The 27,184-nt window shown below is 47.8% G+C and overlaps 1 protein-coding gene across 3 annotated transcripts in view; it reads right to left on the bottom strand.

The window, feature by feature from the left end:
* The window catches only part of EFNA2 (ephrin A2), a 256,111-nt gene that overhangs the window by 163,041 nt on the left and 65,886 nt on the right, over window positions 1-27,184 (bottom strand). Inside the window, exons 1-2 of one of the 3 annotated variants that reach the window (XM_081178109.1) lie at window positions 25,300-25,350; window positions 399-1,689 (exon numbers count right to left, since the gene is read on the bottom strand). In XM_081178109.1, coding sequence (XP_081034235.1) covers window positions 399-520 — 122 coding nt within the window. In that variant the 5' untranslated portion in view covers window positions 521-1,689; window positions 25,300-25,350. Of the gene's footprint in view, window positions 1-398; window positions 1,690-2,172; window positions 2,455-25,299; window positions 25,351-27,184 lie in introns of those variants that run through there. The other 2 variants (XM_081178108.1, XM_081178107.1) reach the window with 2 other exon arrangements.

Here is a 27,184-nt window from a genome sequence, read left to right as displayed (position 1 = left end):
AAAAACCATCCCCCCTTCCAACAGTGACATCACTGGCAAGACTGGGCTTCCTCTTACATAATAATAATTTTCAGGCAAGTCCGCAAGAAAGGCTCATTTGAGAAGATAAGAGATTCCCCAAGTATCAGCCTGTGAGATTGATTTATTTTTTTCCTTCTGAAAAGAAGTTTCACCATTCCTCCCGAATCTTCCAACGCAAAAATATACGGACAAAATAATAATAAGAAGAAGAATGCATGGACTATAACAGTGCCTTGTGTACATCATCCCTTTTGGGCTACAGCCGCCGCCACCCAAAACATGCACACCCAAAAACTGACAGGGCAACAGTCCCCGAGGTCTAATACATGCAATAAGACGGGGGGGGGTCTCTTCCTGGCTCCCCCCCTCCATCCTACCTGGGATTGCTTTTGTTCCAGTACACCGCATAGCGATCGGAGATAATTTTGCTGCTGTCGTCCGTCCACACGCAAACCCCAACCAAGGCCACCAGCAACGCAGCTACCTCCAAATTCGGCATCGTACCCCCCCTTCTCCTCCACTTTCTTCCACCTCTTCTCCCCTTCTCTCTTTTGTTCCCCGAAAGCTGCGGGGAATTTTTGTGTGGGTGTGTGCGTTTAGGAAAAAGGCAACCAGGTCATTGCACTTTGCACAAGCGCTTTCTGGCGGATAGCTCTTTCGGTGCGTTTTTTTCGGGGAGGTTAGGTCTCCCCTGGACAGTCCAGACTTTTTCCTGTGTCTCTCCTCCTCCTTTCACTTCTCTCTCTCTCTCTCTTGATGCAAACTATCGCACGCACATCCCTAATTCATTCCATGGTAGAGAATCCCAATAGCTCTCGCCGGCTGAATGGTCCTTCTTTTCTCGTGAAAGGTGGCGGGTATAGGCAAGCGTCCGGGTAGCCAAAATATACTGCAAATCAGCGCATTGGTGGTGGGGGGGCGATCAGAATTTGCTTTTGCAACAGAAGGCTTCTTAATAGATAGACAAGAGATGTGTGTTATCTAGGAACAGAGAGGGTGTGGTGTGGGTCTTCCAGACCCCACACGCCCTAAGAAGACATCACCGCAACTTTCGGGTCCCAGGGTCCGAGTTACTTCCAGCTTTCTCAAACTCTTCATAAATGGAGCAGGAAGGAGGGAGGTTCCATCTCTAAGAAACTGGATAACTTGGGTTCAAAAATACTGGAGGAAGCAGAAGGCGGCTGAGAGGTTATAGGAAGGAACCTCAGCATGTCGTACAACCCCAGAATCTCCCCTCTCTTGCTGGGGGTAGGGAAGAGAGAGGGGGGAAATTGCTGTGGAGTCAGCAAGCAAACTTTGAGGTGCTCGCTCGTATATCGAGAACTGCTAATCCTAGCATATCATTTGAAATAAATAAACAGGCCACCAACCGACAACTTTGCATTCAAAACAAATTCCCGGTTTCCAAAAAGAAGTTTAAAAAAAAAATTGAAATGAAATAAAAACCTTGTCGAGGGCTTTCCTCCTGCAATTTGCAACCGGTTGGCTGAAAAGATGAGACGAATTTCTTGCAGAAAGAAAGGAAAGGAATCACATCCCCCAAAGAACAAGGGCTCAAAACTTGCTCCCGGGTTTGGGGGGGTTGTTGTTTTTTCAAAGCAGAGAAAAGATGCCTTGTGATTCTTCTGCTTCTGTTTGTAATGGATGGGACCCCCGTGTTGTCTTTTCCTGAAGAAATGGAAAAAGGAAGGAAGGAAGATGTAAATAACACAAAGTTTTGCGGTGAGAGGGAGTGGTTCGTCCCCTTGCGAAAAGCACGAAGTGAAATCTTGCTAGCTCTCTCTCTGTCATGAGAAAGGAAAGAATGAAAAGAAAAGAAAAAAATGGGGGGTGATCTTACTTTCCTTCCCCTTTTCACTCAACCACCCCCCTCTTTTTTATTGTGCCACCTAAGCTGTCTTTGCAACTGGTAAGAAGGGGGGAAAGGGGGGGCATTAAGATTGCAAGTTAGGGGGAGGCCTTCAAACCACACCTCCCCCCTCCTCTTCTTCATCCCCCCCACCTCAAAAAATGCAAAAAAAATTATATTTAAATACTATACCAAATGCCTCCCCCTCCCAACGCACACACACAATTTGCAAGATTTCATTTTCATTTTCAATGCATGCATCTCATCATTTTATTTCCTGAATAAAACATGCTTGCCCCCACCTTGAGGTTTTGTTATTTTCCTGGTGGCACCAAAAACAAAAAAAAATCCCTCTGTGTATAATTTTATTTTTTAAAAGGTTCTTTTCCTTCCTCTGTGGATTCTTTTAAGCCTTACCGCTGCACGCTCTCTCTCTCTCTCTGCTTTATTTTAATCCCCCCTTTTTTTGCCTTCAATGGCTTTTTTTTTCCTTTTGCAAAAAAAAGAAAAAGAAAAAAGAGAGAGAGACCTGCCTTTCTTTCCGCGCCCCCCCCCCCTACTCTTGATACAGAAACATTGTTACCACTTGGCCGGTCAGCCTAAAGTAACCACATCCCTCCCTCCCTCCCTCCTTCTCTCTCTCTCTCTCTCTCTCTCTCTCTCTCTCTCTCTCTCTCCCCCTTTCCCCAGCAATGTCTCTCCCCCCCCCCAGCACTCAACAGGGGCGGGGCCCCCAAGTCTCAAGGTTGGTTGGCCGGTGACGATCAGCCACACCCCCCAAGAAAGCCATGTGGGTCTCCTTTTTCCTGGAGATTTTTTATTTTTTTTAAAGTCAATTTCAGCTCTGTTGAGGAGGGAGAGAGAGAGGAAGGAGAATGAGAGTGGGGGGGGGCCCAGAAGGAAAGAGCGTGGAAATGGAGGAGGAGGGGGGGGTCATTTAAAAAAAACAAAAACATCTTTGCAAGAAGTCAAGGCAGCAGCTGGAAAGAGATTTTTCTCTTTCAGGTGCAACCCAGGAATCCAAAGCTTTCTTTAAAGTGGGGGTCCCTCTCCCCTCCAAAAAAATAAGACTGGATGCTAATGGGTGGTGGAGAAAAGGGGGGGTTCTTGTTTTATAAGGTGAGGGGGTCTTCATTCCTTTGTCTTCAACCTGCTTGCAGATTATGATTATATTGGCCAGCTAGCTTTCCCTACTCAGAGTAGACCCACTGAAAATCTAGTGTTCTAGTTGAGGACTTCAGTGGCTGCAAGCCCACTGATGTTGTTGTTGTTGCTGCTGTCGACGCTCGTTTACTTATTTGTTTATTATCGCCACTGGTTTATCAACCGCCTTCTGAGGTTGGTTTGCACGCAAGATAATTAAAAAAATCAGCTAAGAACAACAAAGCCTGCAAATAAATCTGAAAAACGAGGCCGAAAAGGTAATGAGCGGGCACTGACCGGTAAAGGCCAGTTTGCAACTTGCGGATTTGCAATTTATAAAATGGGTGGTCAACTGGGGATCGATTTCCGGTGGGCGTGCGACAGATTTGCATGGCAGATGCGACACTTACTTTTGCAGTGCAAATCCCTATTGCACGTCTACTCAGAAGCTGCGTTTACTCCTTGGGAAGTGACTTTTCTCAAATCCACTTTCTGTTTTATATTTTGACCCCTCTTTGGTTAAAATTACCACAAAGCTATGCACACACACACAAGAAGGCAATGGGTTTAAACTGGTTCTCCCTGGCTCCTGGGAATGTTAAGTAAAGATGTAACCCGCTATTCCTCTCCTAAGGGCGTTCTAAAATCCCTCGGAGCGTGGCTCTTCCTCGCAACAACCCTGTGAAGCAGCTCGCATCATTGTCCCCATAATGCAGATGGGAAGGTTGAGGACGGTAAAAGAAAATAGGTTGGCCGAAACTGGAAGGAGAGGATTCTTGTGGGTTTTCCAGCGAAATTCGACTCAAGAGTAGACCCACTGGGATGAATGAATCTTGGTAAATCATGTTCTTTAACTCCAGTGAGTAGACCTAACATTGGATTAACCCGTTGCGTTTCAGCTCCTAGTTGCTCCCCCCCCCCCGAGAAATCCTGCCCACCCACCTCCTAGTGTGTTAAATTAATGAATTAAAACAAATTTTCATGCAATGCTTTCCCCAAAGGTGTATCATCTCTCAGTAATTTGCACAACCTCCCCTAAAGGTAGGCTGGGTTTAAAAAATAAATCTTTGCCTCTGCGCTTGTGATTCCCAGCGACTGGTATTTGAAGGCCTAACACTGGAAGAGGGAAATAGACATTGTGGCTAGTAGACTCCACAAAGTTTTTTCTTTCTTTCTTTCTTTCTTTCTTTCTTTCTTTCTTTCTTTCTTTCTTTCTAAATCATTTTTACAAAATTATATACTGGTTTTCCCAGTAGTGATGTATGGAAGTGAGAGCTGGACCATCAAGAAGGCTGATTGCCGAAGAATGGATGCTTTTGAATTCTGGTGCTGGAGGAGACTCTTGAGAGTCCCATGGACTGCAAGAAGATCCAACCTCTCCATTCGGAAGGAAATCAGCCCTGAGTGCTCCCTGGAAGGACAGATCCTGAAGCTGAGACTCCAAGACTTTGGCCACCTCCTGAGAAGAGAAGACTCTCTGGAAAAGACCCTGATGTTGGGAAAGATGGAGGGCCCAAGGAGAAGGGGACGACGGAGGACGAGATGGTTGGATAGTGTTCTTGAAGCTACCAGCATGAGTTTGACCAAACTGCGGGAGGCAGTGGAAGACAGGAGTCTTCCTGGTCCATGGGGTCACGAAGAGGCAGGCACGACTAAACGACTAAACAACAACAATATTCTGTTGAGAACCGCAAACCAATGGACTCCAAAGAAGAAAGGAGATCCCGACTGAACATTTTGAAGAACTTTCTGTCTCTGAGAGCCACTCAACAGTGGAACGGAAGACCTTGAAAGGTCTCTCCTTCCTTGCAAGCAGAGGTTGGATGGCCAACTTATTAGGGATTCCGTAGCAGTGATTCTGGACCTTCGGGAGTACCTTCCAAGTCCATGATTCAGTTACTCAGGTGAAGGAAACTGGTCTGGGCACATTCCAACTGGGATCATAGAATCCTAGAGTTGGAAGAGACCACAAGGGCCATCGAGTCCAACCCCCTGCCAAGCAGGAAACACCATCAGAGCACTCCTGACATATGGTTGTCAAGCCTCTGCTTGAAGACCTCCAAAGTAGGAGACTCCACCACACTCCTTGGCAGCAAATTCCACTGTCGAACAGCTCTTACTCTCAGGAAGTTCTTCCTAATGTTTAGGTGGAATCTTCTTTCTTGTAGTTTGGATCCATTGCTCCGTGTCTGCTTCTCTGGAGCAGCAGAAAACAACCTTTCTCCCTCCTCTATGTGACATCCTTTTATATATTGGAACATGGCTATCATATCACCCCTTAACCTCCTCTTCTCCAGGCTAACCATGCCCAGCTCCCTTAGCCGTTCCTCATAAGGCATCGTTTCCAGGCCTTTGACCATTTTGGTTGCCCTCCTCTGGACACGTTCCAGTTTGTCAGTGTCCTTCTTGAATTGTGGTGCCCAGAACTGGACACAGTACTCCAGGTGAGGTCTGAACTCCCAGGAGCCTGGAAGGGCAAGGGCGGGTGTGCAGCTTTGAGCATCACCAAAGGGTCATTGCTCATTGGGAGCCCCCCAAATATTTGATGATTCTTGACGCTCTGCCCTCGGCGAGGGAACATGCCGCCGCCTCGGAGGCCAGTGGTAGGAAGGTGGTGCTTGAGCGTGCACAAGGGGCGATTAATTATTGAATAACCCGCATCCGAAGCATAAGAAAGAAGCTGTATAAATGCATATTATTACGGCGTAATTAGTACCATACATTTTCCATCTCTCTCTCTCTCTCTCTCCCCAAGCCTCTTCCCCCTCCCCCATCTCTCTCACATGCACAAACAGCCCAATGTGTACAGGAAACCGGGGTGGTTTTTTTTGGGGGGGGAGTCCAAGAATATTTGGATCTGCATAAATCTCCCTCTTCCCTGCTCCGATCCTATAAGCACTTTCCATCTCTGTCGTCTGCGTATCTATATTTGTAATCTCTCAACCCCCACCCCATTTCTCATTTCTCTCCCTCTCTCCGTCATCTTCATCTTCTCCTTGGCAGTTTATAGGCCCTTTTATGAGATTACGTGGCAGAGGCGGTTTTTGACGGGGACTGGGTTTAGGAAGCGGTCGGGCTGAGGTGTGTGAGGGAGGCATAGGCAGAGGCAAAGGTAAAGGGTAAAGGGACCCCTGACCATTAGGTCCAGTCGTGACCGACTCTGGGGTTGCGGCGCTCATCTCGTTTTACTGGCTGAGGGAGCCGGCCTACAGCTTCCGGGTCATGTGGCCAGCAGGACTAAGCCGCTTCTGGCGAACCAGAGCAGTGCACGGAAACACCATTTACCTTCCCGCCAGAGCGGTACCTATTTATCTACTTGCACTTTGACGTGCTTTTGAACTGCTAGGTGGGCAGGATCAGGGACTGAGCAACAGGAGCTCACCCCGTCACAGGCACCTTCTGGTGAGCTCCTGTTGCTCTGTCCCAGCTCCTGCCAACCTAGCAGTTCAAAAGCACGTCAAGTGCAAGTAGATAAATAGGTACCACTGTGGCAGGAAGGTGAACGGTGTTTCCGTGCGCTCTGGTTTCCGTCACGGTGTCCTGTTGCGCCAGAAGCGGTTTAGTCCTGCTGGCCACTTGACCCGGAAAGCTGTGTGCGGACAAACGCCAGCTTCCTCGGCCTGAAAGCGAGATGTGCACCACAACCCCATAGTCGTCTTTGACTGGACTTAACCATCCAGGGGTCCTTTACCTTTACCTTGTTCTACATCTCCTGCAGTGCAACCAGGAAGACAGGCTTTTGCAGAGCCAAAGAGCTCTAATTCCCCCATCCTCCTATAATGTGAACAGGGAGCAGGGCTGCCAACTTGAAGAAAATATTGGGGGGGGGCAGGGAATCACATGAAATAGTGCACAAGTACCATTCGAATGGCAATGGCCATCAATTTTTTGGGGGGGTCCAACCCACTCAAATAGTTTGTTGGGGGGACGATGACCCCTAGGAGTTGGCTCCTAGGACAGGAATAGGAGCTTTCGCAAAGCCAAAGCGTCCGTCATCTCCTGCAGAGTCAAACAGAAGAAGCCTTTGACTTCTGCTCCTTAATTCCCCCCTGCAGCCAATTGGAAGCTGTGCTCTGGTTTCCGAACATTTTGGAAGTCGAACGGACTTCTGGAACGGATTCCTTTCGACTTCCAAGGTACGACTTTAGTTCAGGTGATGGAGGGATTCTTTAGGGTCAGGCATGACCCCTTGCCTATACAGTGGTACCTCAGCTTACATACACTTCGGGTTACATACGCTTCAGGTTACAGACTCCGCTAACCCAGAAATAGTGCTTCAGGTTAAGAACTTTGCTTCAGGTTGAGAACAGAAATCGTGCTCCAGCGGCGCAGCAGCAGCAGGAGGCCCCATTAGCTAAAGTGGTGCTTCAGGTTAAGAACAGTTTCAGGTTAAGAACGGACCTCCGGAATGAATGAAGTACTTAACCTGAGACACCACTGTATCTGCAATCTCTGTTTGCAGCAACCACGGAATCATAGACCCATAGAATCATCTAGTTCAACCATTTGCAATGCTTTGAAACCTCCAGCGAAGGAAAGTCCCAATGCTATCCTATATTATTATTATTGCTATCATTTCCTTAAACTCCTGAAATAAACGACAAGCCAGTCTACAGCATAAAACACAAAACAGCAACAAAGTCCCTACCTGTAGGCTTACGATCTGCATAAGGAGACACGGGAAAGAAGGCGATAAGAGACAGTGTGTGTGTGTTGGGGGGAAACAACCAGTCAGATCAGAGGAGCCTTGGGGAGACGGATCAATCTCGAGACATTCCTTAGAGAGGGGCAACATGAAAATATCTGGAGGCAAGGAGTTCCAAAGATAAGGCTCCACAACAGGAAAAGGCATCAAGCGACGAGAAGAGTTTCAGTGTTCCTATCTGCATTTTATTGGGGAAACGTTTCCAGGCTGAGGGCCGTATTTCCTTCTGGACCAGCTTCCGGGGGCCATGTGCCCGTGGTGGGCGGAGCCAGAGGCAAAAGTGGGCGGGGCAATGCATGTAACAATTTGTTATTTAGTCGTTTAGTCGTGTACGCCTCTTGGTGACCCCCTGGACCAGAGCACGCCAGGCCCTCCTGTCTTCCACTGCCTCCCCCAGTTTGGTCAAACTCATGCTGGTAGCTTCGAGAACACTGTCCCACCATCTCGTCCGCTGTCGTCCCCTTCTCCTTGTGCCCTCCATCTTTCCCAACATCAGGGTCTTTTCCATTAAAACATTAAAAGCTTCCCTAAACAGGGCTGCCTTCAGATGCCTTCCAAAAGTCAAATAGTTGTTTATTTCCCTGACACCTGATGGGAGGGCGTTCCCCAGTCGGCTTCATTTTCCAGGTCCTATTCCAACACTCCACCCACTTGCACACAAAACAGACACTGCCTTTGAGACAACAAGCTGAGTCTGTGGGATATTCCTTTTTAAAATATCCTGCCAGCTTTCCTTTAGGTTTAGGAGATCTATGTAAAAAGTCAACTGCTTTCTCTCTGTGTTCCCTTTGCTCTGCCACCTTCTAATTGCTCCTTGTCATCTCCCCCCTTTTTTATATTATTGGGGGGTGTCAAATGTCTTTGTCATCTGCGTTGTCACCTAACAACAGAGAGCCGTTTTGGGTACATCGGCGCAACATAAACCAGACACGGATCACTGTCAGATATGTAGCATGCTTGCTTTCGCTCTCGTTTCTTTTAAGTCTGTAACCTGAAGCGTATGTAACTTGAAGCGTATGTAACCTGAGGTATCACTGTACATACATTTCTGTTAGGACAAGCCCACTCAGATGTTTAGAAAATCGACAAGTTTTATAGTATGTTTCTAGTCTGTTTTAACTTTTAGAAAATCTTAGAGGATTGCTAGATTCAGGTAGGTAGCTGTGCTGGTCTGACGCAGTCAAAATGTACCAGGAACAAACTTAGTTGGTCTCCAAGGTGCTACTGGACAATTTTTAATATTTTTTTATAGATTTTAAATGATTGCTGTTAATTTTTCTTATTGCTAATTTTATTGTTTTGTCCTTTTTTTGTAAATCGATTTGCAGTTGTTGTTTTACAATCAAGCAGCGTATAAACTTTAGGAGATCAACAAACAAGTAGTCCGCATCTTCACGGCCTAGGACCCTCGTACCTACGGGATTGCCTCTCCCGGTCTGCCCCACGGAGAGCTTCAAGGTCCATAAATAGCAACGCCCTCGAGGTCCCGGGCCCTAAGGAAGTTAGATTAGCTTCAACCAGAGCCAGGGCCTTTTCAACACTGGCCCCGGCCCGGTGGAACGCTCTGCCTCATGAGACCAGTGCCCTGCAGGATCTGACTTATTTCCGCAGGGTCTGTAAGACAGAGTTGTTCTGCCTGGCCTTTGGCTTGGAGCCAATTTGATTCCCTCCCCCTCTTTCTTTTTTCCTTTCTCCTCCTGTGATGAGGCTGCATTTTAATATTTTAACGTTTCGGTATTTTTAATGTTATATTTTAATCTTGTTTTTAAGTTGTATTTTAATCAACTTGTTTTTATTATTGGTTGTTAGCCGCCCTGAGCCCGGCCTTGGCTGGGGAGGGCGGGGTATAAATAAAAAATTATTATTATTAATCTCCTTGTAAACAAACGGAGGATGTGAATCGTCAGCAGACAAATATTCTGGAAGCACCCCGGGTTTTTTTAACGCAAGTCTGTTGTTGCTTTCATTGCGCACGCACGCACACAAACACACACACACACGCAGAGAGACAAATTCATTTCCCATTCCCAGAGCCCGGTTGATTGAACCCAGAAGGGTAAAGTTGCGAATTACAGCTCCAAGCAACCAGATCTTTGGATAATTGCCCCCCTCCCCCAGGTGGGAATGGAGATTTCAGAACCTGGAATAATTAAAGGGTTTGGGGAAGAGACGGAAGGACCATTTCCAAGGAGAGAGGGAATGGGGAGAGGGGCAGCAACAGGGTCACAGAGAGAAGGATGATTCAAGGATGCCTGCCCCCTCCCTTCCAATTAGGAGGAAGGAGACTTGAAAGAAAGGACTCATTACGGGATAGCTAGATGAAAAGGGTGACACCTTGCCAAGAGGACAGAGCTGTGAAGCCAGCGCTGCATGTCTGTCGGGGGTCCCGGGAGACCACCGGCATGTTAGAATAGGAGGATTTAGGAAGCTGCGTTTTACTGAGTCGGACCGTGGATATTGCCTGCACTGACTGGCACCAGGATTTCAGACAGGGCGTCTTCCCATGCCATACCTGGATGGAAACCTGAGACCTTCTGCATCCCAAGAAGGTGATCTGCTGTAACGTAGCTCAGGGTGGTACCACAGAGCCTAGGGCTTGCCGATCGGAAAGTCAGCGGCGGGAAGGTAAACGGCGTTTCCGTGCGCTGCTCTGGTTCGCCAGAAGCAGCTTAGTCCTGCTGGCCACATGACCCGGAAGCTGTCTGCGGACAAACGCTGGCTCCCTTGGCCAGTAAAGCGAGATGAGCACCGCAACCCCAGAGTTGTCCACGACTGGACCTAACGGTCAGGGGTACGTTTACCTTTACCTTTACATTTCTAAAATATAAGATAAAAAACAAATAAAAGCTACATACAGCAACTGTTTTGTGTTGTGTTAGGCTCCTGTGATGTGAGAAATGGGCCCCAGCTGCTAGCCTGCTCCCTAAAATATCACTGCTTTGCGCCTTTCTATATATAGGGTGCCTACATTCTGCATCGACTGGTTGCAGGGCAACAAGTGCAAATGGCTTGAGATACCTATTAGATCAATTAATTACCATATAGCATTTATTCAACAGAAAAACTGCTGGACATAGAAAGGGCCCCATTATTTTCAGTAGCTTAAGGTAAAGGGTAAAAGGTTAAGGGACCCCTGACCATTAGGTCCAGTCGTGGCTGACTCTGGGGTTGCGGCGCTCATCTTGCTTTATTGGCTGAGGGAGCCGGCGTACAGCTTCCGGGTCATGTGGCCAGCAGGACTGAGCCGCTTCTGGCGAACCAGAGCAGCGCACGGAAACGCCGTTTTGCTTCCCGCCAGAGTGGTACCTATTTATCTACTTGCACTTTGATATGCTTTTGAACTGCTAGGTGGGCAGGAGCAGGGACCGAGCAACAGGAGCTCACCCCGTCATTGCGGGGATTTGAACCGCCGACCTTCTGATCGGCAAGTCCTAGGCTCTGTGGTTTAACCCACAGCGCCACCCGCATCTATTCAACACAAAAAACAGCAACCATTTGTTGTTGACAAAGGACAATTGGGCATATAAAGGGCCCCATTCCCTTCAGTAGCTTAGGGCCTCATCAAACCTAAATCCAGCCCCGAGCTTTTCTGATGTGTGCATGCGCTTGCAAAAGACTCACTGTAGTTCCACGGGGCATCGGCAGCAGGCCCCGGAAAAAGTGCGCTGTCTTGCCGGCCCAGATTTACTGCTTCTCTGTGGTGCTACAGAGAGCCAGAGAGGAGAGCTGCTCCAGGAAATCAATCAAGGCGGCGAGTACATTAGGAGGTTCTCTAAGCACTCACTACGCAACGCAGCCACCATCCATCGTGGGGAGGGAAGAGGGAGTGAGTGCTGAGGGCGGGAGAATCTCTTTCTTATGGACTGGGCGTCCCAGAAGCATTTATATCTCGTCCCTCAGGGGAAACGCTGCCTTTCCGCTGTCAGCAAAAAAACAACGGGAGAGTTATGCCTTGAGAGCGGCAGTCGGAACAGTGGAACTTAGTTCAGAGGATGGGGAGGTGTTGGCAACCCAAATGCACCCCTAAATACCGTATTTTTTGCTCTATAAGACTCACTTTTCCCCTCCTAAAAAGTAAGGGGAAATGTGTGTGCGTCTTACGGAGCGAATGCAGGCTGCGCAGCTATCCCAAAAGCCAGAACAGCAAGAGGGATTGCTGCTTTCGCTGCGCCGCGATCCCTCTTGCTGTTCTGGCTTCTGAAATTCAGAATGTTTTTTTTCTTGTTTTCCTCCTCCAAAAACTAGGTGCGTCTTGTGGTCTGGTGCGTCTTATAGAGTGAAAAATACAGTACTTTTCAGCTAGCCAGGGAACATCAGCAGTTGCAGCCTTGGGGTGCTGGGAGGCCATCAAAAGTGCACTTTAAATGACCATGTAATAATTAATGTAAAAATAATTATTCATAACTGTGCAACGAGGATGGAAAGATCTGTCAGTCTCTCATTTTTCCAACCTTCAATCTGTTTTCCACGTTTTGCAGCGATTTGCCAGTTTTTTTTTTAAAAAAACAATTCCCAGAATTTTCAGCAAATTCAACAGCATGATGTTGTTGTTTGCAGGTTTTGACAACGGTGCACATTTTTGCAAAGCAATTTCCCCCAGCATTATGCACATTTGTACATTATGATTTTTATAAATGTTTTCACTTTCGGGCACACTTTGCCCTCGCCCTATGCATTTTTTGGAAACGTTACTTGGCTGGGGAACTGCAAAACGTGGCCGATGAACAGATTTCGGAGGCCGGCTGCGTTCAGGTTTGCGGGTTGATTCAGGAGGTGCAAATTTTATCGATTCGGCTTTCCGTGCCTGCTGAATCAAATCTCTCCTCCATCCCAAGTAATCGCTGGACTAGATGGATTTGGAGACAAAAAGCCGCGTGCCAGAGCTGAGGGTTTTCCTCCCCGTAATTCACTTCCATTGTTCTGGAACAGGAGCCACCAATCTATATCTAGGTCTTTGGGCTTCTCTGGATTTTTGAGTGAGTGTTCTGGAGGCCACTTGCTCTCGTGCCGTCTCTCCCCACTCCTGGGATCAGCCCTGAGCCAACATTAAAGTGCACTCACCCACACTTTGAGAGGGATCTGGGGAAAAGCCAGCGTTGGTAGAATCAACCCCGACAGCTAAAAGCAGGAAGTGAGGAAACGCTTTTTACCTTCCCACCACAGCGGTACCTATTTATCTACTAGCACTGGTGTGCTTTCAGACTGCTAGGTTGGCAGGAGCTGGGACAGAGCAACGGTGGGATCTCAGAACCGACACAGGGATTTGAACCGCTGACCTTCCGATCGGCAAGCCCAAGAGCCTCTGTGGTTAGAGCACAGTGCCACCCGCTTCTGCCAACTTAGAAGTTCGAAAGCATGCCAGTGCAAGTAGATAAATAGGTACCGCTGTGGTGGGAAGGTAAACGGCGTTTCCGTGCGCTCTGGTTTCTGTCAAGGTGTCCTGTTGCGCCAGAAGCGTTTTAGTCCTGCTGGACACATGACCCAGAAAGCTGTCTGTGAACAAGCACCGGCTCCCTAGGCCTGAAAGCGAGATGAGTGCCGCAACCCCAGAGTCGCCTTTGACTGGACTTAACCGTCCAGGGATCCTTTACCTTTTAACTTAGTCAGAGTAGAACCCGCTGAAATGAATCTGCATGACTAAGTGGACTTCAAACAAATGTAAATACAGTGGTACCTGTTGAAAAAATAGGCTCCCAAACACCGCAAACCCAGAAGTGAGTGTTCCGGTTTGCAGATGCTTTTCGGAAGCCGAACGTCTGACGCAGCTTCCGATTGAACGCAGGAAGCTCCCGCAGCGAATCGGAAGCCGTGTCTTGGCTTCCAAATGGTTTTGGAAGTCGAACGAACTCCCAGAACAGATTAAGTTCGAGAACCAAGGTACCACCTTATAGGCCAACTTTAAGAGGGAAATCTACCCTGCGAGAAAAGTAAGTCTTTAAAAAAGAAGAAGAAGAAAGGGCAGGTGTAAAAGAGTTTCCAATGAAGGGGTCTGATTGTTAAGCCACTCTGGAAATTATAGCTGTGGGAGGACCCTTAAACTACAGCTCCCATTATTCTTTTGGGGACGCCACTGCGAGGGCAAACGGGCTGCTGCCACCCTCAGCAACTCGCCACCCGAGGCAGCCGGCTCACTTTGCCTCACGATAGGGCCGGCCTGTGCCTGGCTGCACCAATGTCTCCCGATTCCGCACAGCTGCCCCTCTTAGCGCGCTCAACATGCCGGCAAAGGTATCTCTTTCTCCCTCTTGCCTGTTGTGCCTGTTCTTAACGCGCTGCCTCCATTCATTCTGCTCCTGTAACTGTAAAATTGATTTTTTTTCTCTTCCAGCCCTCGCCACTTGTCGTTTGCGGCCGAGGGTTTCCGAGACAGGGCCCGTTTTCTAATTAGTCGTTCCGGAGCGAGCGAGCGGAACCCGGGACAGGAGCAGGGCGGATTGAGAAGGGAGAAGAGGGAGCGAAAGACGACGTGGCGATAATAGGCCGCGACAAAGGAAAGGAGGGTCTCCGATAGGATGAGTTATAATGGAAGGATTCCTTCTCCTTCTCCTCCTTTTTACGCGAGAGATGAAGCAATTAGGAAGCCATTGGCTTCAAGAGCTCGGCAGGAAATTAGCCGCGGAGAAAGCCAAGCAAAGAGGGAAGGGAGATTTCGTTGCTACGATTTATTAGGACAGGAATGGGGGCGATTCGGCCCCCTGGGCTTCTCTGTTCGGAACAATGAGGACTAGAGTCTTAGCTGATTTTAAAAGAAGCGTAGACGTATGTCAAACGTAAGGAGCCTGCAGGTTCAGACCAGCGACCCTTCTAAGTCCAGCATCCTCTTCTCACAGTGGCCTGTGGGAAACCGGGTATCAGGATTGGAACACAGGAGAGACTTTTCCTTCTTGTGGTTCCTAATGCAACTGGCCTTCAGGAGCATGGCTGCCTTCAGTTATCTTCCTCCTCTTTCTCTTCCTCCTCTTCTGCAATCCCTCGTAGCCAAGTAAGATTTGCCTCCCATGAGCACGGTCTTAACAGTGAGTCCGTAAGTGACTGTGGGGGCCAATTCTGGATCCACACGTCCTTCCACAGTGGGGACATTGGTTTCTGGGCAGGAGTCGATCCTGGTGAGGGTTTGCCAAGCGCGCCTTCCTCTTAGCACGTTTCTCCCTCTTGTCCTGAGTTCGAGTGTCTTCAAAGCCCACGACACCTTTGGTCAAGGCTGTTCTCCAACTGGAGCGCTCGCAGGCCAGTGTTTCCCAGTTGTCGGTGTTTATACTACATTTTTAAAGATTTGCCTTGAGAGAGTCTTTAAACCTCTTTTGTTGACCACCAGCATTACTATTTCCATTTTTAAGTTCTGAATAGAGTAGTTGCTTTGGAAGATGATAATCAGGCATCTCCACAACATGACCAGTCCAACGAAGTTGATGTTGCCCTCTTCTAAAGCCGCCCAAATCGGGAGCAAGCGCCACAGTTCAGTGATGCACTATGTGAAGGACTTTCTTTCACCTGCCCCAGGTCTTCCAGCAAGTCTAGGAGTTCTAGCGTTATGATAAAGGGAGAGAAGCTTCTTTCTCTCTAATTTCTGCAAGCCAGGCATCATTTCACACTATCACATCCTCTCCTCCTCGCTTTTTCTCCTACCGAATTCCTGCGTTGCATGGGGTTGGACTAGATGACCTTTGGGGGTTCCTTTCAACTCTACAATTAGCATATTATTAATTTTCCAAAAACAAAAATAAAATATCTATCAAAACAAAACAAATTGACTTCCCCTAGTCCCTTCCTTGGTTCCACTGTTTATCAACACACTGCATGTCCATTGCAAAGTTATAAACCATTGTATTACTTATTGTCCATCCAAAATTAAATTACGAGTAGTATTGAAATTCTGCCAATGTATTAATCTGAGTACATTGCTTTTGAATATATGCAATAAACTCCTTTCAATCTTCCTTAAATTTGTGGTCATCTCTTCCTCTCAGTTTCATTGCCAATTTTGCCATTTTAGCATATTCCATTAATTTAACTTGCCAACCTTCTTTCCAATGTTGTGCTAATAATATTCATGCGGCCGTAGTAGCATACGTAAATAAGTTCTTTAGTGATCTTGGTAAATCCACTCTGGTAATACCTAGTAGGAAAGCTTCTGGTTGGTTTGTTTTTTAAATATCTTCTTTTCATTATAAATCATTTCCCAATGTTTCTTTCCAATTTTACACTCCCACCACATATGGAAAAAATGTCCCTTCTGTTGTTTTACATTTCCAACACTTACTTTCTTTTGCTTTGTACATTTTTGCTAATTTCACTGGAGTTAGATACCATCTATACATCATTTTCATATGATTTTCTTTCATCGCCACCCAACTCTACAATTCTAAATAAGTTCCAGACACTGCAATATTTCTTCATGGGGACTTTGTTCATCTCCTTAGATCATTTTGACTGACCTTTTCTGATTTTCTTCTTCCAAACACTGCAGCAGATTCTTAAGACAATATGATACTGGCCTTCTTCACTCCACTCCACTCCACCCCACCCCACCCCACCCCAGTCCCTTTCCTAATGATGCCAAGTATGTCTACCCAGAAACAAGTTCCATTGAGCTCCATGGGATTTGAATGCAGGGCTTCCTTCAGCCTTACTGTGCGACTCCTGCTTTTAACTCAGAGGTAAGCCCCACAACAAGGGAAGCGGGTGGAGCTGTGGTCTAAGCCACAGAGCCCAGGGCTTGCCGATCGGAAAGTCGGCAGTTCGAATCCCCGCAACGGAGTGAGCTTCCGTTGTTCGGTCCCTGCTCTCCTGCCAACCTAGCAGTTCGAAAGCATGTCAAAATGCAAGTAGATAAATAGGTACCGCTCCAGCGGGAAGGTAAACGGCATTTCCATGCCAATCACATCAGCCACCCTGATTATGAAGCTATTTTCTTTCAATGTCAATCAAGGTTACTGACATTAGCATGCAACCATGTTACTGGGGGAGGGGCGGGACGCGGGTGGCGCTGGGAGTTAAACCACAGAGCCTAGGGCTTGCCGATCGTAAGGTCGGCAGTTCAATTCCCCGTGATGGGGTGAGCTCCTGTTGCTCGGTCCCTGCTCCTGCCAACCTAGCAGTTCGAAAACACGTCTAAGTGCAAGTAGATAAATAGGTACCACTCCGGAGGGAAGGTAAACGGCGTTTCTGTGCGCTGCTCTGGTTTGCTAGAAGCGGCTTAGTCCTGCTGGCCACATGACCCGGAAGCTGTACGCCGGCTCCCTCGGCCAGTAAAGTGAGATGAGGGCCGGAACCCCAGAGTCGTCCATGACTGGACCTAACGGTCAGGGGTCCCTTTACCTTCTTAAGCCCCACAACTGTTCAGTGCAGTTTGCTCCCCATAGGATCACAGCCGCCATCAATAGACAGGTTGGTTAAATCAGTCCAATTAATAGATTTCATATTTTGAGCCTTAATGTGCAGAATGGAATGGAATGAGAGCGGGGTGGAAATCAAAGCTTCACATTGCAGAGTTTGGGGTGGGGAGGGGAATAATAATTTGCCAGGCACATTAAAGAAAAATTCTCTGGCTTTTTTGTTTTTGTTTTTTGTTTAAAAAGCAATGTTTGATCTCACCAGGTCCACTCACCTTTATTAAGGTCGTTAATTTAAATTGTTCACAATAATTCCTTAACCTCTGCTTAATTGCTCCACAGAAGAGCGATCTGCTTTTCCCCTGCCCTGCAAATTGGGACCTTGTTCCTCAATGCATGGAAACTGCACCCCCTGCAGATCATGACTGGTTACTACATGGGGTTTTTTTTAGATAAAAAAACTCAGATCTTTGTATTTTCACCCCCCCCCAAAAAAAAAAAAATCTGAAGGAATCGAAGGAGACAAAACAGAGGGTTCCGAAGAATTGTTTCAGGGTTCAATGGCTGGAAAACAGTTTTGAAAAGCACCTGTAGCATACTGTAAAGATTTGGGAACTCTGAAGGTTATTAGAAACCCAGCCAGATGGGTGAGGTATTGCTGTTGTTGTTGTTTAGTCGTTTAGTCGTGTCCGCTTCTTCGTGACCCCCTGGACCAGAGCACGCCAGGCCCTCCTGTCTTCCACTGCCTCCCGCAGTTTGGTCAGACTCATGCTGGTAGCTTTGAGAACACTGTCCCACCATCTCGTCCTCTGCCGTCCCCTTCTCCTTGTGCCCTCCATCTTTCCCAACATCAGGGTCTTTTCCAGGGAGTCTTCTCTTCTCATGAGGTGGCCAAAGTCTTGGAGCCTCAGCTTCAGGATCTGTCCTTCCAGTGAGCACTCAGGGCTGATTTCCTTCCCAATGGAGAGGTTTGATCTTCTTGCAGTCCATGGGACTCTCAAGAGTCTCCTCCAGCACCAGAATTCAAAAGCATCCATTCTTCGGCGATCAGCCTTCTTTATGGTCCAGCTCTCACTTCCATACATCACTACTGGAAAAACCAGAGCTTGAACTATACGGACCTTTGTTGGCAAGGTGGTGTCTCTGCTTTTTAAGATGCTGTCTAGGTTTGTCATTGCTTTTCTCCCAAGAAGCAGGGTGAGGTATAATTATTATTACCACCCTGACTGGCAACAGCTCTTCAGGTTTGCAGGTGGGGGGGGGGTGAGATTCCCAGTTCTAACTGGCGATGCTGCCGGTTGAGCTTGGGACCTTTTAGATGCAAGGCAGAATGGTCTACCAGTGAGCTTTGTCACTTCCATTAAAAAACAAGTACCAAGGTTCTGGTCCTCCTCGTTCTGAATAATGGGGTGGTCTAAATATGAAGCGGGTGGTGTTGTGGGTTAAACCACAGAGCCTAGGACTTGCCGATCAGAAGGTCAGCGGTTCGAATCCCCGCAATGACGGGGTGAGCTCCCGTTGCTCAGTCCTGCTCCTGCCAACCTAGCAGTTCGAAAGCACGTCAAAGTGCAAGTAGATAAATAGGTACCGCTCTGGCGGGAAAGTAAATGGCGTTTCCGTGCGCTGCTCTGGTTCGCCAGAAGCGGCTTAGTCCTGCTGGCCACATGACCCGGAAGCTGTACGCCGGCTCCTTCGGCCAGTAAAGCGAGGTGAGCGCCACAACCCCAGAGTCGGCCACGACTGGACCTAATGGTCAGAGGTCCCCTTACCTTTACCTTAAATATGAAGTGACTCTCAGACACAGAATCACAATTATAGAGATGGAAAGGACCCCGAGGGTAAGGTTACCCGATTTTTTTCAATGAATCCGGGGACACTTTTCAACTTCAATGGATTTTGTATGGGGACTGATTTATAAATCCAGGGACTGTCCCCGGGAAACTGGGACATCTGGTAACCTTACCCGAGGGTCTCATCGTCCTGCAATACAGGAACCACAGCTAAGAGCTGTGTGGTGTAGTGGTTAAGAGCGGTAGTCACATAATCTGGGGAACCGGGTTTGCTTCCCTGCTCCTCCACATGCAGCTGCTGGGTGACCTTGGGCTAGTCACACTTCTCTGAAGTCTCCCAGCCTCACTCACCTCACAGTTACAGATAGGTAGCCGTGTTGGTCTGCCATAGTCAAAATAAAAAAATTCCTTCCTGTAGCACCTTAAAGACCAACTAAGTTAGTTCTTGGTATAAGCTTTCGTGTGCATGCACACGAAAAGCTTATACCAAGAACTAACTTAGTTGGTCTTTAAGATGCTACAGGAAGGAATTTTTTTAATTTCACCTCACAGAGTGTTTGTTGTGGGGGAGGAAGGGAAAGGAGAATGTTGGCCGCTTTGAGACTCCTTAAAGGGACTGAAAGGCGGGATATCAAATCCAAATTCTTCCTCCTCCTCTTCCTCCTCCTCTTCTTCTTCCTCTTCTTCTTAAAGAATCTCCAACAGATGATGATCCAACTTTGTTCAACAGCCTCCAGTAAGCCACCTTTTGAGGGAGCCCATCTCCGTGTCGGAAAATCCTTCCTAAAGTTTAATCCGCATCTCCTTTCTTGTCATTTAAATCCATTGGTTTGGGTCCATCCCTCCAGAGCAGAAGAAAACAAGCTTGCTCCATCTTCCAGGCAACAGCCCTTTAGATATTATGTATATGCACGCACACAGAGCGGTACCTTGGTTCTCCAACTTAATCCGTTCCGCAAGTCCATTCCAAAACCAAAGCGTTCCAAAACCAAGGTGCTCTTTCCCATAGAAAGTAATGCAAAACGGGTTAATCCGTTCCAGACTTTTAAAAACAAACCATAAAACAGCTCATACCAAGAACTAACTTAGTTGGTCTTTAAGGTGCTACTGGAAGGAATTTTTTTATTTTTGCATAAAACAGCAGTTCAACATGAATTTTACTGTCTAACAAGACCATCAATCCATAAAATGAAAGCAATAAACAATGTACACACAATCAATCCATCAGTAGCTGAACTGGGTTCCACACAGTCACAAAAACAAAACAAAAAAGCCGCAAAAATGCAAAATAAATAGCAAAAAGACAGACAGACATCAGCGTAACACTCAAAACGGAGCATGTTCAGCTTCCGAAAAAAGTTCGCAAACCAGAACACTTACTTCCGGGTTTGCAGTGTTTGGGTTCCAACTTATTTGAGTACGAAAGTACCACTGTATATAAAATTCATTCACAGATAAATATTCTTGTTAATATTAAAGTATAACAGAGGATTCTTTCGAATCCTAGGACTCCCCCCTCCCCTCCATGGGTTCATTGAAAAACTTTTCCAACTGCGTATTGTAAGTCCATCCAGTTTACAGTCCTCCATTATATCCAAAGTCTAGGTATTATTGCAAGAGTTATTTAAAACCTGCCAAAGAGTTCAAGTGTCTTTCGGATACAGTCTATATTTGTCCCATTCTCTGTTGGTGTTTTGATCCTCCTGATTTCTGATTTTCCCAGTTAGCCTTGCCATCTCTGCATAGTCCAATAGTTTCATCTGCCAGTCCGCCTTCGTCGTCTTTCCAACTCTGGGCAAGCAACACCCTTATAGCTGTTGTAGCATACATAAACAGTCTTTTCCGTTCTTTCAGTATCTCTGCACCTACAAAAAACACTTCTGGTTTTTTAACAAAGGCCATTCAAAACATTTTCGACGCATGATATATCATCTCCCAGAATTCCTTTATCACTTTACAGTTCCACCACATGTGGCGAATGGTGCCTTCTTTCTCCTTACATTTCCAACAAATAATATTTGAAGATGGCTATTGTGCCACCATTCCGCTTTCTCTGGGCAAATCATCCCCAATTTCCGTTCCTCATGAGGCTCGGCTTCCAGACCTTTGATCATTGCCCTTCTCTGCACACATCCTAGCTTGCCAATACCGTTACTTCCGTCACAGAGCTTCAGTATGCTGATGACAACGTAGTGTGTGCATGCTCAGAGGATGACCTCCAAACCATCCTAAATATCTTCGCAGAAGCTTACAAAAAGCTTGGCCTGTCGCTCAACATCCAAAACCAAAGTGCTGCACCAACAAGTACAAAATAACCCCTCCGCAGTGCCACAAACCCAACTCAATGGTGTAACGTTGGAAAGTGTCAATCACTTCTCCTACCTAGGCAGTTATCTTTCCACATTGATGCCGAAATCCAGCATCGCCTGAGCTCTGCAAGTGCGGCTTTCTCCTGACTGAAGTGCAGAGTGTTTGAGGACCAGGACATTCGCAGGGAAACCAACATGCTCGTTTACAAAGCGATTGTACTACCAACCTTACTGTACGCTTGTGAAACGTGGACCACTTATGAACGCCATCTCAAACTCCTCAAAAGATTCCATCAACGGTGTCTCCGAAAATTTTTACACATCACTTGGGAAGACAGGTGAGCTAATACCAGTGTACTGGAAGAAGCAGAGATCACCAATGTTGAAGCAATGATTCTTTGTTGGACTGGTCATGTTGTGATCAACTTCCACCCAGAGACCTATGTCCCCAATGTGGAAGGACATGTGGATCCAGAATTGGCCTCCGCAGTCACTTACAGACTCATTGTTAAAACCGTGTTTATGGAAGACAACCTTACTCGGCTACAAGGGATTGCCAAAGGAGGAGGATATTCCCAGATCTACCTGCTCGGGATTAAACCTGGGACCTCTTTGACCCATTCTACGCTCCTCATTTTGGGGAGGCGGACGAGGCTTTGGGGATGCGTGGCACGGCCTTCTCCGTGCGTCGCGGAGAAACAGTGGGGTGTGACCCCCTCGCTTCTCCAAGGTACCATCAACATGTTGTCAAGCAGGGGGCCTCTTGACCTCTGGGCCACAAACAAAGCTGCCTCTCCTCCATTTACACGAGAGGTACATGTCTTTCCGGCCTGTGCCGCACTCGGCGCCGGCGGAAGATTGGCAGGGGACAAGGCCGGTTTCCCACACGGGGGGGCAGCACCCGGATATGCACTCCTCGCCTCCCCGCGGCAGGCGTAAAATGCCGATTCTCATTTGCGCCTGTCAAACAGCGGGGAAATCCTGGGGGGGTGTGGGGGGGTGTGTGTCTGTGGAGTGGGGGAATTGTGCCGAGAGAGGAATGACCGGCTTTTTTTGAGGGGGGGGAGTTGAGGCCTGTCCACGCCGAGAGAACAGAAGGAGACCACAAAGCAAGCCGTTTGGCAACCGACCGCCGCACAGCCTGGCGCTTGCAGTGGCAGGTGAATTTTTGCAGCAGGGAAGAAAAGTTGCAGAAGGAAAATTCGGGATTTCCAAAAGCGACAAAACGGGGCGTTTTTATTTATGCCAAGTCTAGTTTAAAAACCAAAAAACACACAACATCCAAACCCCCCCCCCTTCTTCTCGCCTTGTCAGCGCGGCGTCGGCTGTCACTCACCGGCCTTCCCCGAATTCTCCTTCAAGTTGTCATAGCGAGACGGGGGGCCGGGTGTGGGTGGAGGGGGGCCGGATTATGCTAACGCGGTGTCCAGAATCGATTCAAGTGGAACGCTTGTTTGACTAGCGGAACCGCTGGTCTGAGCGGAGAGCGTTGAGACCCTGGATTTTCCCACCTTCCCGGAACAATTTGGCATTGTTCTGGTTCCAGGCTCGGTGAGCTCTTGTCCTGGAGCTCTGAATGACAGAGCTTTTGAGTCTATGCAAGGCTGCTTTGAATTTCTAAGACCCTCTCTGGAAGTCCCCATGGTCTCCCACTTCTGTTGTCTTTCCCTTCTAACCCCCCCCCCCTTTGCACTCTTTTGACTCCCCCCCCTTCGCTCCAATTCTTCTAATTCCAAGCCTTTAGATCCCTAACATATTTCCCCCCTCTCTCATCTGCATGCCCTCCGTCTCCCTTCTCCTTTGACCGTCCAGAATTTCACTTTGCTCTCTTGCGGTTGCTACAGACATTTCCCCTTTTCCGAGCAAAATATATAGAGAGGGGAGGTGGATTTCGGGGAGAGTTGGGGAAATGTTAGGAGCAGGGCCTTCCCCCTCCCAAAAAAAAATATGTTTAGGGGTACTCTCATTTTGACTCAAGAAAAATCACTGTTTCGTAGTTCAAATTGGGAAAAATAAAGACAGTAAATGGACAAAAGTACAGAGATTCGCAAAATGTTTAGGGGTATGCGTACCCCCAGAAAAAAAGCACTGGTTAGGAGGCTTACCTTACTCCCCACCCCACCCTGTTTTTTTTAACCAGCGCAGCTGCTATTTTGCATACACACACACACCTGTATTTTAAATTCAAGGGCTGCAAAAATGAGCCCCGGAGAGGAAAACTTATTATTTATTAGTTGATTTCATAAAATCTACACACTGCCTGGTTATATCCCCCCCCCCAAAAAAAGGCAAAGCAATAAAATTATCAATAAGAAAAATGAACAACAATGATTTGAAAAAAAAGTAAATAAGGAAAACGTATTAAAATTCGCACCAGCTTTCTAAACATCTGGGGAGGCTTAGCGGGTAACAAAAATTGAAGTTACTGATTGATCGCCTACATATTTTTACCTTTCTCCTTCAAGGAGCTCAAGGTGGGGTACGTGGGTTTCCCCCTGCCCATTTAAACCCTACAAACAAACCTGAGAGGTAGGCTAGGCTGAAAGGTAGCGACTCACCCAGCGAGCTTCTGGTTGAGTCACGCAGCGCCGGATTTACGTATAAGCTGAACAAGCTGTAGCTCAGGGCCCCACTCTCTTGGGGGGGCTGAAAAAAATTAGGGGGGGGGACTGGATGTACATTTCCAAAATATAAAAAACAAATAAAATAAAACCTACATCCAGCAACAGCGTTTTGTGTTGCATAGGCTCCTGTGATGTAAGTCATGGGCCCCGCCTGCTAGCCTGCTCCCTAAAATATCCCTGGTTTGCTCCTTTCTATATATAGGGTCCCTGCATTCTGCATGGACTGGTTATATGGCAACATGTACAAATGGCTTTAGATACCTATTAGGTCCATCAATTACCATATAGCATAGATTCAACACAAAAAAAACAGTGACCATTTGTTGTTGACAAAGGACAGCTGGACATAGAAAGGGCCCCATTACCTTCAGTAGCTTAGGGCCTCATCAGACCTAAATCTGGCCCTGGTTGAGTGGGAGGACTCGAACTCTGGTGTCTCCCAACTCTACAATTCTATATTGTAGTTGTATATCTACAACTCTAGAAGCCGCAAACGCTTTCGCCTTTCCCTTTCCAAGAAGCCGACGCGGTCCACCATCGCCTCAATAGTTTGGGCTCCCTGAGACTTGTAATCAAATATTAGAGTTGGAAACCCACTGGGTCACCTAGACCAACCCCCCTACAAGGCAGGAATAACCCAACAAAATTCTACTGGAATTCACGGGCCTAAAGTAGCCACGCCAGTTAATTTCAGTGGATCTACTCTCACAGTTTGGCTAACATTGGATATGGTAAAAGGACCTCCTAGACGGTTAAGTCCAGTCAAAGGCGACTATGAGGTTGCAGCACTCATCTCGCTTTCAGGCCGAGGGAGCCAGAGTTTGTCCGCAGACAGCTTTCCGGGTCATGTGGCCAGCAGGACTAAACCGCTTCTGGCACAACGGGACGGAAACCAGAGCGCACAGAAACGCCGTCTACCTTCCCGCCACAGCAGTACCCATTTATCTACTTGCACTTTGTGTTTTTGAACTGCTAGGTTGGCAGGAGCCGAGACAGAGCAACGGGAGCTCAGCCCGTCGCGGGGATTCGAACCGTCAACCTTCTGATCAGCAAGCACAAGAGGCTCAGTGGCTTAGACCACTGTCTCTGAAGCGCTTTCTGGTCCTCTGTGAGATGGGACGTGCAAGGCCATCTATGGCGTTCCGAAATACGTCCGTACGTCAGATTTGTATGGAGTTGTTTCTTCACTCCCATCCCTAATAATCCCTAACATGGAATTCTGCGCTCGCTCTCTCTTCTTCCCCCCAACTGCCAATGCACACTGAGCTGACATTTTGATAAAACTATCCGCCGCGACCCCGAGTTCTCGTTCCTGGGAAGGAGACATCAGCCAGCATAAATACTCTGGTGCCAGGGGGACAAGAGTCTACCTTTAATCTCCCAGACGAAAAATAAAATAATAAAAAAGCACCATTCTGCCTCCTGCTCTCCAAGAGCCAGGCTTCCTCCCCACTCTCTCATGTTTTCAGCAAATATAGAGCTTATAAATATATGAATTTATCAGCAGAGAAAATCCATTCTTTTACCTGGAGCGAAATGCTAACGAGGGCTCTCTGCCGGCTCGGCTGACAGTTCCAAAGTGTGTTTCAGTCACAGGCGAGACAACTCACTTCTAGGGGGAAACGAGAGAGGGAAAGTCTGGCAGGAGGCGAGACCGTGGCGGGAAGAGGGAGCGTGGTGTAGTGGTTACAGCAATGGTGCTCTGCTCACGGGAAAGCCTTAGGGCGGTCTTGCCTTTATACTGTATCCCCCATAAGCCCTGTCACGGTCCGGTTCATGGGCGATCAAAGTCCCAGCTGGGGACGTCGGGACCGGGGGCAAGATGACGGGGTGGGAGCAGGAACAGGAGTCCAGAAGCAAGGAGTCATGAAGTCAAGGGTCCGAGGGTTGAGAAGCAAGGAGTCACGAAGTCAAGGGTCCGAGGGTCAAGAAGCAAGGAGTTACGAAGTCAAGGGTCCGAGGGTCGAGAAGCAAGGAGTCAAGAAGCCAATGGTCCGAGGGTTGAGGAGCAAGGAGTCACGAAGTCAAGGGTCCGAGGGTCGAGAAGCAAGGAGTCAAGAAGCCAAGGGTCCGAGGGTCGAGAAGCAAGGAGTCATGAAGCCAAGGGTCCAAGGGTCGAGAAGCAAGGGGTTACAAAGTCAAGGGTCCGAGGGTTGAGAAGCAAGGAGCCAAGGTCCGAGAATCAGGAAGCAAGAAGCCCAACGCAGCAAGGCAGGGAGCGTGTTGCTGTGGCAAAGAGCCGAAGGGAAATGCTGACCTTATATCCCTTCCCGGCTCTTGCCACCAGGTGCTGTGAGTTGCCAATCGGCCTCACCTATGCGGCTGCACCTTGCCACTTCAGAACAAACTTAGGAAGGCCCCAGTCCTGCAAAGTCCTACTGGTCCCAGGGCCTGGCTCCTGCATGCACTCCTGACAAGCCCCAGCCAGCATGGCTGTTTTGAGCTACCACTCCCATGTCACAGAACCATGGAATCGTAGAGTTGGAAGGGACAGATGGCCACCCCAACCTCTGCTTGAAAACCTCCAAGGAAGGAGAGTCCACCACCTTCCATTCCACAGTCAAGCTGCTCTTACTGTCAGAAAGTTCTTCCTGATGTTGTGTCGGAATCTCCATCCATGCCGCTTGAAGCCATGGGTTCAAGTCCTACCCTCCGGAGCAGGAGCAAACAAGCTTGTTCCCTCTTCCATGTGACAGCTCTTCAGATATTTGAAGATGCCTCTCATATCTCCTCTCGGTCTCCATAGCCATGTTCAAATATATAAAAGGATGTCACATAGAGGAGGGAGAAAGGTTGTTTTCTGCTGCTCCAGAGAAGCGGACACGGAGCAATGGATCCAAACTACAAGAAAGAAGATTCCACCTAAACATTAGGAAGAACTTCCTGACAGTAAGAGCTGTTTGACAGTGGAATTTGCTGCCAAGGAGTGTGGTGGAGTCTCCTACTTTGGAGGTCTTTAAGCAGAGGCTTGACAACCAGATGTCAGGAGTGCTCTGATGGTGTTTCCTGCTTGGCAGGGGGTTGGACTCGATGGCCCTTGTGGTCTCTTCCAACTCTAGGATTCCATGATTCTATTCTATGATTCTATGATCCTCTTTTCCAGGCTAAACATACCCAGCTCCTTCAACCGCTCCTCACATGGCTTGGCTTCTAGACCAAGTGCGCATTTTTACATGCAAGCTTTCTTGCTTACTCACTATCGGTTTTTTAGATAGGGCAATGTCAGGGGCTGCGTGACCACCTCCGACTCCTCAAAAGATTCCGTCAACTTTGTCTCCGAAAATTTTTACACATCACTTGGGAAGACAGGCGAATTAGTGCCAGTGTCCACCAAGAATCATTGATCACCAATGTTGAAGTGATGATTCTGAAATATCAACTTCGTTGGACTGGTCATGTGGTTCAGATGCC

Source organism: Podarcis bocagei (assembly GCF_964188305.1).
Source record: "Podarcis bocagei genome assembly, chromosome: 18".
Taxonomy (NCBI): Eukaryota; Metazoa; Chordata; class Lepidosauria; order Squamata; family Lacertidae; genus Podarcis; species Podarcis bocagei.
The sequence above is the reverse complement of the archived record's forward strand: the minus strand, read 5'-3'. Positions and strand labels throughout refer to the sequence as shown.